This window comes from Marmota marmota, unplaced genomic scaffold (assembly GCF_001458135.2).
Source record: "Marmota marmota marmota unplaced genomic scaffold, marMar, whole genome shotgun sequence".
NCBI lineage: Eukaryota > Metazoa > Chordata > Mammalia > Rodentia > Sciuridae > Marmota > Marmota marmota.
In genome coordinates this window covers 1,218,270-1,228,849 of record NW_025999990.1, presented here as the reverse complement: position 1 = coordinate 1,228,849, position 10,580 = coordinate 1,218,270, and the positions used below count along the sequence as shown (strand labels likewise).

General features: G+C 39.8%; 1 protein-coding gene across 1 annotated transcript in view; it reads left to right on the top strand.

Moving 5' to 3' along the window:
- The first annotated feature begins 219 nt into the window (after positions 1-219).
- Positions 220-10,580, top strand: part of Pik3r1 (phosphoinositide-3-kinase regulatory subunit 1) — a 29,104-nt gene continuing 18,743 nt past the window's right edge. Inside the window, exons 1-4 of the mRNA XM_048806077.1 lie at positions 220-397; positions 5,858-5,989; positions 6,761-6,962; positions 7,157-7,236. Coding sequence (XP_048662034.1) covers positions 235-397; positions 5,858-5,989; positions 6,761-6,962; positions 7,157-7,236 — 577 coding nt within the window. The 5' untranslated portion in view covers positions 220-234. The remainder of the gene's footprint in view (positions 398-5,857; positions 5,990-6,760; positions 6,963-7,156; positions 7,237-10,580) is intronic.

The window sequence follows — 10,580 nt, the reverse complement described above, 5'->3', positions numbered from 1 at the left end:
CCAGCTATTTAGGTCTCTTTACTGGGAAAATAATCGTGGCCTGTGATTTCTAGCTCTAGGTTAGCATGTAGTTTACTGTATGGAAACTCTTATGTATTCCATAATTTAATAAACATGATTAACTTGCTTCTTAGTGGCCAGCTGGTTTTGCCAAAATTATTGACATGCTAGATAAGATTAATAGTAGGAGTTGACTTCCAAGAATGTTTGGTACACATCTAGAATAGATACGGCATGGAAACTGGAATGTCTCTCTGGCAGAAGGCTCACAGGTTCTCCAGAGAGCTGTGTTTGGCATACATGGTTCTGTTTTGTGCCCTAGGTCTGGAATGTTCGACTCTATACAGAACACAAAGCTCCAGCAACCCTTCAGAATTACGACAGCTTCTTGATTGTGGTGAGTGTCACAGAGCTACACATGCAAATGGGAAATGTAGGTCTCACCTTGCTGCTTCCAGTAATGCACACAAACACACACACACACACACACACACACATACTGACATTTCCCCTTTGAAGGGAACTCAAATCATGCACAGTTCCCTCCACCCTATTGTGTTAACAGTATAAACCAGTATGAACCTTTGATGTTTGTCTCCTGAGTTGGGGTGTGTGTACACCTGCCTGCTGGCATGTTGACCATCATCACAGCCATGGGCCCCTACATTCTCCAAGAATTACAGAGAAGAGAAATGACCTTGGGATTTCTCTGGCTCTGCACATCTACCATCTTTCCTTGACCTTTCTGTTGGCCACATTAAACCCATCTGGATCAGCTAAACAGTGTTTATATGAGGGTGTCCCATCTGACATCCTCTTCCTTTCATTCCCCTTTCTTTCTTCTTTTCCTGTCCCCACCCACTGCCCCATCTGGCTGGCTGACATGCTATTTTCCTTTCTTGCTTGCTCGGTTTTTCATGCATACATACATACATCAAGTAACAGAATGATATTGATTGTTTTATTCAGTCACGTACTGGCAAATCAACTCTCTGGAAAGAAGCCCTGGTTTGTAACATCTGCCCATTTCTGTGGCATAAATATCCCCACTGTGGTTGATTTCAAGCTAACCAACGTGATGTCACTGAATGTGGAGCTGGGGAGAATTGAGGACAGTTGGCGCCTAAGAGCCAGGACAAACCAGCGCCAGCACACCATTGGGCAAATGACAACAATTCAGCCAAGTGGTGGCTTTATATTTGCTTACTCCCTCCTTTGCCATAAAGGAAAAAAACTGTACAATTGGTTTACTTGCTGTTATTTACATGGATAATTTTCTCATGTCAACTTCTAGGATATCTCAAGTCCTTTATTCCCTCATGGCATATTTATTCTTTTTAGAAAGATACTTTTCAATCTCACATGATATTTCAACTGAATTTGAATGCTTGAACCAAAAAAAAAAAGAGTAAAACTTGGTCCTAAGTGAAGCTTCTTAGAAGTACAACTGTACAGGACTGCTTATGTGGTGGTATTTAGTAAATGAGAATTGAAATTTAAGGCAGCTTCAGAATAAGCTGACTTAGGAAAATTTTTTTAAAAGATGTTTCTTGGAGAAAAGAATGAAACTAGTTCTTTTGTTGTTTTTTTTTTTTAGTTGTCAATGGCCCTTTATTTTAGTTATTTATATGCAGTGCTGAGAATCAAACCCAGTGCTTCACACAAGCTAGGCAAGTACTCTACCACTGCGCTAGCTACAAACTCAGCCCAAGTCTAATTCTTTATCAATAAATATTTTCACTTAAAATGTACTGCACAAATGTTTTAACATTTTTTTGAAAAAAAAATTGTTTAAATTGTATTTCCCCTTTGTACCTGGAAATCAGCCTTGCGCGTACAGTGCAAATCCTCTTTGCTGCTATATCTTCTATACTTCCCACAGAGTAGGTCATTACAAGTTGTTTGGCAGAAAATTCAAGGTGAAAAGACTTGTTTTTCTGTATTTCCAACAATATTACCAGTGTATTAAGGAAACAATGAATTTTGTCCTCAACCAATTGACATAGAGATAAGTGTTCTGGTCAGAAAGTTGGTCAAATTGAACATGTTAAAAGTCACAGGAAATGTTTAGACCTCAGAAACTGATGAAATAGTGGTTAGGTTTTTAAATGTGACCAGTACAAAATGATGCACATTAGCTTAAAAAAAATTCACACCACCTTGAGATGGTGTAAACAACCAAGATTCACGTCAACAATATATTTTGACTGGCAGTTTTCCTCCCCCTTTGAAATCGAGACATACATATGAAAAGCTGGCTTCATTTAAATTCTGGGCTATAAAAAAATGAATCTATCCTCTGCCCCCGAAAAGTAAGCAGACTTGGAAGTGGATTTGCTAATTCTGTTTCCAGCTTGAAAATTGTTCAATACATTAAAATACTGTAATATTCTGGAGAAAGCTTCAACCTTGTGAATTTCTAGCATCTGAAAAGAACAAATGTAGGGGACAGCAGCCTCCTTTTATTAACACCTACTAAGTTAATTTATTTTATCCACACACTAAACTTATAAGCATTAGTTACTTTAACTTCCAGAAAAGGAAGCTGACCCTTAGGTAGGTAAATTCACTCACATTGCACAGTGGCTGAGTGGTAAAGCTGTATCTTATAGCCAAACAGTTCTGGCTTCAAAAGCCCTTGTTCTGTTCTTTTTTTCTTTTTTCTTTCCCCACTATTTTGCCCTAAAATGAATTATTTCTTCCCCCCTTTTCTCATTTGAGTATTAACAGTATGAATTTTCTCCTGACACTTTCTGATTCCTCTTCACAGGAATCTGGCTCTTAATCTTGGCACTATTGGCATGTTAGGGTGGATAATTCTTTGTCAAGAAGAGTGGAGGACACTGTCAGCGCATTACAGGATGTCTGGCCACATCCCCAGTCTCCACCCACTGAGTGCCAACCTCCCCCAGTTGTGACCTTCAAGAATGTCTAGACATTGCCAGATGTCTCCCGGCCCACCCCACTCACAATGGGAACCACTAACCTAGATAGTGGTGGGGTGGTGGCATCTTTCCAGTGGAAAGGTAGGGTAAGGTGTTGGTAAAGACTGTATGACTCTTCAAAAGTCATCTCAGAATAGCTGTGGTAGCTTTTGGAAGAGCGTGTTGAGATGGTTTTAATGCAGAAAAGGAGTATCATAGCCTAGAAGTTGGAAACTCCAAGAAACTTTAGAAGTTATATTACAAATAATGATGATGATGATAATGGTAATACAACATACTGCTCCATGAACTGTAGTGGAAGTTGACATGTGGTGAGTTAGCCAAAGACCTGGTGTGAGGTAATTTCTTTCAAACACTGTAAGAGCTCCTTGGGAAACACATCACGTGTCATAGGAAAGGGCTTTGAAATTAACATCACTCTGAGGACTATGTAGTTCAATCCACAAACACATAGCACATTTCTGTGTGCTGGACTGAGGGATGTAGGAAGAGCGGGTGAGAGCTACAGCCCCTGCCTGCTCCTGCAGCACCCTCTGTCTGATAGGGGAGACACATCATCCTGCATCACTACCATACTGTTTACTAGCTGTCTTGATGGAGGCATGGCTCATCAGCACTGTAGGAGAACAGAGGGGAACCCTGCCTGACAGAGGGACATGCGAATATTTAGTCTTGATGTTCATACACCATGGCCAAATGGCTTCACACATTTTTCAGGATGAGCAAATTCAGTAATATTAATTTGCTGGGCAAAGATATATTAAATGAAGCATACAGGGGTGAAGTACACAAGGAGCTAGAGGCTTGCCAAGCAGTTGATGACTGTGGAGAGTTACTATCATGATACATATACAGTTTTATTGAACAATATTTTGTTACACTAGTATTCGCACACTCAATGTTGGTTCTGTATGCAAAGACCTAATTTAGTCCTTCTCTTACTTGTTGGAGGTGTCAGGTATTTCTGCTTAGCTCTTAATAGGATATTTAAGGGATATAGAACTTTTTGTTTCTTCACCTTCTTTTTTCCCCTCTGGTGCTGGGTACTGAACCCAGGGCCTTACTCGCGCTAGGTAAGCATTCTGCCACTGAGCCACACCCCCAGCCCTTGCCTCTTCACCTTTTTCTCAAACCAACCTAGCCGCGACTTATACCAGATTCGCTTTTCTTAGAAGTTTGTAGTGCTGTGTAGTTATCTTTCCTAACATTCACCTACTTAGTGAGGCAAGTTTGGCTTATGGTAATGATGTGTCCAATGAATCTCTGTGACCTTGGTCTCATCTTAGGGGGATTTATAATATCATACTTAGTCCAGGACATGGCCTTCTACTCACTCACTCTTTGGCAACTCGATAATTGGATACTTTCTCATTCTTTCTCAGTCCACTGCCCAATCCAGTTACCAGTTGCATTATTTCTTGATAATGTCTTGCTGGCTTCTATCTGCACTAGAAATCAGACCCCATCCCTTTGCTTCATTACCAAAACCAATGCCTTTACTTCCAGCAGCTCTCCTTTCCAATATACTCTTAACTCTACAGTTAAAGAAGCTGTATAAAAATGTAGTGCTTTGGACATTGACCCACTTGTTCTCTGCTGAATACCTGAGTCCCAAATAACTTTCCTCAAGTTATCCTTCATTACCAGTGAGCATCCTTCAATAGTGGCCAAATGCCTGTCCTTGTTTTTAGATGTCTATGAACAACTGCTCCTTGCACTCCTCCTCTCTGCTGGGCATAGTGCCTTTTTCTATTGCAAGGACTCAGAGCATCATACACAGTGAGTGCTCAGACGGCATTTTTTGATTAGCATCACCCCTTTATTGAATTGCTTGACCTCTTTTCCAGCTGAGAGATCCATTAGGCAGATATGCTTATCTTATCTTTTTTTCAGAGATGGTCTGATGCCCACAGGTTAGATTAGTAACAGTCACCATTAGGGGGAAACATTCTGAAACTGTTCAAATTATTTTTATGGATTTTCTTGATTGACAGCTGAAAGTCTGTAGTATCTTACTATTTAATCTATCACTCTGTTAGGTTAGATTTATATTAATTCTGAGATGCAGTATGTATCAGTTTATGTCTGAGACAATCTGGGAATTTGCTTTGCTTATTTTGCTCTTGTGATTTTGGGCAATATTTCCTTGTGACTCATCCTCCCTTCTCAATCAGGCAGACCCACCCTCCAGAGGGTATTTGGGAATGTGGGGTTATGTTACTTTGCTAGGGCTGCCATAGCGAAATACCACAAACTAGGTGGCTTAAACCACAGAAATGCCACTCGCACAGTTCTGGAGGCTGGAAATCCAAAATGAAGGTGTAGGCATGCTCACTTTCTTCTGAGGGCTCTTTCCTTGGCTCTCAGATGACAATCTTCTCACTGTGTCCTCATGTGGTCTTTTCTCTGTGCACACATCCTTGTTTCTCTGTGTGTCTTAATCTCCTCTTCTTATAAAGATCTCATCACATTGGACTAGGGCCTACCCCAATGGCTTCATTGTAACAAAATTACCTAGCTCTTAAAGGCCTTATCCCCAAATATAATCACTTTCCAAGTTCTTAGGGTTTGGGCTTCAACATATGAATCGGGAAGGGACATAATTCACCCGTAACAGTGACATTATTATTTTTTTTCATTGCCTCAAAGTCTGGGAATATGTTGGCATCATGGCAAGGAGCCAAAAATGCTAAATGCTTATAACACATGGGGTAGATCTACATAAAGAAAAATTGTTCTACCCCAAATTTAGGAGCAAGGCCTCTGAGAAACACTACTAATAAATATTCCATGTCTTATATTTGCCCTCATTTTGCTTCCTTTCCTGTGTCACATTTAAGTCCCACATTTGGAAAATTGGCCCAACTGTTAGATAAACGTCTGAAATATTTCTTAAAATGGTTCTTTCCTAGATGCCGCCTCCTTGGACTTGGAAATGATCGATGTGCAAGTTTTAGCAGACGCTTTCAAACGCTATCTCCTGGACTTACCAAATCCTGTCATTCCAGTAGCTGTTTACAGTGAAATGATTTCTTTAGCCCAAGGTTTGTTTTCTCTTCTGAAAACCTCTTTCAACATATATTGGGATCTGGATATGCTGTAAACTCTGTGAAGTGCTGCATATAAGGAGATGGTATTTAGGAAATATCAGTAGTAAGCCTCCTCTCCCTCTCACTACCACCAAGAATTCCCTTCCTTATCAGGACATCCAATAGAAGACCCAGAATCTCATTTGCTTATAAGATTGTCCACATGTTGAACTGGCTAATTCTTAACCTTTGATCAGTATTAACAAAGATCACTCTATCTGAAGGACATGGTGTTCCAAATACCAGTGTGAGATTCAGGGACCCAGGATAAAACCCAGTGACTGGGGATGTTCTTGGCCATCTTTCCCAGGTGCCCATAACAATTTTTACTGAAGGATGAGGATTCAGTTAGAGAAGTCTCCGTTCACTGCTTTGGGGACAGGAAATTGTGGTCCATAACCTTCAAAGTCAAACCTGTGCTACTTATCTGATGCTCCTCAGAATTAACCAATCGCTTGAAGCCACTCAATAGTGGGCAGGTTTCAACCATCACACCCTGAACATCTTGTGGTTTTTTACACAAAGAGTTTCTTGCATTTCTATTTGACTTTTTTTTTTTCTTTCTCACAATTCATTTTCTAATAAGAAGAACAAACGTCCATTCTCCTGAAGACTTTTAATTGACTCCTTCTGTAGCTAAAGGAAAGAACAGGACTGGTCTTGGTATGCATTAACTGGTACCCAGAAACAGTCTTACTCTTTTTCTTTCTCTTTCCTAACTTGCAGAAGTACAAAGCTCCGAAGACTATATCCAGCTGTTAAAGAAGCTTATTAGGTCGCCTAACATACCTCATCAGTATTGGCTTACACTTCAGTATTTGCTAAAACATTTCTTCAAGCTCTCTCAAACCTCCAGCAAAAATTTCTTGAATGCAAGAGTGCTCTCCGAAATTTTCAGCCCTATGCTTTTTAGATTCCCAGCAGCTAGGTAAGTAAAAAAGGGACTCATGAACTTGGGGGTGAGGAGGGTAGTCCTAAAATGATCCATCATTAACTGTGTTCTAAAGAAACTGCTTCATAAAACATGAGCAGATTTTTACCACAAATATCACTTGAATGTGTATAAATGAAACGAATTTGTTTTTAGTGATGAGGTTTCTAACAAAACTCTCTTTCTTGCAGCTCTGATAATACTGAACACTTCATAAAAGTTATAGAAATTTTAATCTCCACTGAATGGAATGAACGACAGCCAGCACCAGGTAAGGCTTTGTGACATTCAACATTCTCTCATTGTGTGGGTGTTTTTAAACCTTAAAAGCAGTGGCTTCAGACTTCCTCTGAAGTAAGGTAAGTTTTTGGTATGGTAGAATTACAATCCACAGTAATATTTTACTTGTGATTCACAGAAAAAAATAAAAGAATAGTTGTGAGTACGATAAACACCCAGGTTTCAGCATTTGCAGATTATGAGTTGTCTTGGTGTTAGATGAGAGTTGGGTGAGTTCCCTAGACCCACCAACTTCTGGACCTCTAGTTGTTGAGTAAATTTATGGAGTTCATTTTAGTTGTTGACATTTTTATTTTTCTTTCTAATACTTCTAAAGTAGGGGGTTTATAATTATTATATAATTTTAAAACATTTTGGAGTGTGATTTTTGGAAGTGAGTATGCTGAGAAATGTCTATCAAAATAAACATTTTCAATAGTGCAAGCAGCGTGAAAGCCCGGTGTTCACTGCAGCAAGTTAGAGCAAGCCAGGCACTTCTTTGAAAGCAGGCTGGTGTTCAGTTAGCCATTTAACAAAGCAGGAAATGTGGGCTATGTAATTTAAAGTGATTTTTTTTTTTTTTAAACTGTGGAGAGTCCAAAAGATCTCACTTTGCTATACACTTGTGGACTGTGGTCATTTAGAATAGCATTAAAGGACCTATAGGTGAAATGAAGTTTCAGGACCAGTAGAAAGTGTTGCCTGTAGTCTTGATTTATAAATAGAATTTAAATGAAGCACCATGAATTTATTATTCATTATAGGTAATGCATGCAGATTACTGTGGTTGTCTTTGTATTCACAGGCCTGGGGACCCAGGCACCACTGTCATGCAATAGAGTTAAGTTGTGCTTTTCTATCAGATATTGCAGAGGCAGCTTTGATTATTTACATCTAGATGGGAGAGCCCCAAAGAGGCAAGGACCTGGGCTTAAACCCCATCTGCAGGGATTGGACATGGAGAGAGGGAGATGACCATTCAAAATGTAGAACTTCTACAGGATTCTATTGTGAACAAGTCCAAAAAATGGTAACAAAAGTGAGAGGCATTAGGTTTAGTAGATAAGGCAAGCACAGTCTGTTCCAGTGCTCCAAATTACAGCAAGCAGAATGTTTAACATGCCCAGAATTGTAGGAAAACTGCCTCTAAAAAGATAGTCAATAGATGCCTTAGGCTTCAGTCCAGTGGGGGCCAAAAGATTTCATCTCATATGATTACTTGGGTCATTTGTAGTCTTGAGCTCTGTGTCGGCATTCAGGCTTAGTAGGAAAGAATGAGAGTGGGGCATGGAACATGGCACTTGAGCCATTATTCACTATGCACCCCTAGATGAATCACATAGGCTGGGAAGGAAGAGGACCAACAAGAATAGGCAGGCCCCTGAGCCAAAGAGCTGAGCAAGGACCTTTCACTCCCTTCTGACCACTGTTGAAGTATATATTAGAGAGAGAAAGTGGGGCCCTAACAGTACACATACGGTAAAGAGCTAGGGATTCTTTAGTGACCCTGGTCTTCTTTAGTGGTCTTCTGCCATTCCCATCAGGGGGACATGTGGAATCTCAAAGCCAGACAGGACTTGCCAGACACCTACAAATAAATTTGTCACATGGAACCTTTGAGAACTTCTACTATACAAAGTATAGTAGAATCAGTGGTAGAGTTTGATCAGTCTGGCTGGTGTGAACTGGTTAAGTGTCTTCTATCAGTCTTAGTCTAATTCCACCAAAGTAAAAGTTTATCAGCAACCATTTTCATAATGTACCTTTAAAGCTGCTTGATGTGTCAAAGGACCCTGTGTTCCTCTGCTTAAAAACTGGTGTGCCAGTTTCAAAGGAGGATTAGTTCCATCAGCTCTGCTACAGAATGACAAAGCCTTGAACATTTGCTGGATCATCCCAGGAAAAAAAAAAAAATTAAATCCAAGTAATTTTTAAAACCTAGTCTTAAGCCGTTTTCCCGTTTGTGTGCTATCTCTTAGGCACTCTGCAAATTGTCTAGGCCCCTTGGAATTCAATGGATGCCTCAGTGTCTCTCATTTGTGAAAACATTGCACTCCCCACCTGCTAGGGAAAAATACCCTTACCCTGAATACCTTTGTATTTGGGAATGACTCCAGCACAGATGATTGACAGAGCATCCCGAGGTAAAGAAATGATTTGTTAGGCCTGTGACACCTTACCAGAGTCCTTCATCATTACCCCAGCATGTGCTAGTACCAGAGTGCTTTGGAAGCACAGCTCTGGCACATCTCCAGTGAATGGTCATAAATCAATTGTTTGTAATAACTTTGTTACTGTGTGTAGAAATGAGTACCTGAATGCTATTTAAAAGGGACAAAAAGAACTGTCTATTATGGGACCAAATAGACATAATTTCTAGTTTTTACCAGGTAGAACTTGAAACGATAAAGCTGATGATGTTTAAGGCATAATATCAATGTAATTAAGGTTCATAAGCACATAGTATCTAATTAAATACTGAACTTTGGAGATGTATCTGGTGACTTTTTAGGGCAATTGAATAGATAGAAAAAGTTCATGGAAGTAATATGACTTGAATTGGACCTTGAAAGATAGGTACAATTTGAATAGGGGAAGGAGAAATAGCATTTTGATTCATAGACTTTAAAGGTTTAAGTAAATCGCAAGGTACAAAAATAATGGCTTTATATCTTACAAAAGCAGTAATATAGTAATGTTTTGATCAACATTGGTCTCATATAAGGTGGTAGCTATATCATCTAACCTGGGTATGTAGTAGGCTATAAAATCGAGGTTTGTATAAGCACACTCTATGATGTTTGAACAACCATGAAATTCCCTAATGATGCATTTCTCAGGACGTGTTCCTGACTTTGCAATACATGACTATATTTTAAGTGACATTATCATAAAAAACATCATTTTGGAGTTGAAAGCATTGTCCCACTCTGTCATTTGGAGCATGAAGATACTAAAGCCTATAGAGAATGAGAGTAGTCATCTCCCCCAACCCCTCGAGCCTGTTCCCTGCTACTTGGATTTTCAGAACTTTTCAAGCAATGGAGCTGCTTTCAGTGTCCACAAAGTCCTCTGAGGTTTCCAGCAGATGATAAGCTAAAAATACATGAGTGTGTTCCTACAGGTCACATATACCAAAGACACAGAAGGCAATGTTGGTAGCTTTCGGGGTAAGCCTTTGCACCACTCTGTCAGATGTGCAGTGGAAAGAAGCCAGGATTTCTCAATTGGCTATATCTGGATTTGAAGCTCACATCTTTGCTACTTACCTGCTTTCTCAAGTCACTCAGCTTTTCCATACTGTTTTCCAGACTGCAAAATGGGGATAAGACCTCT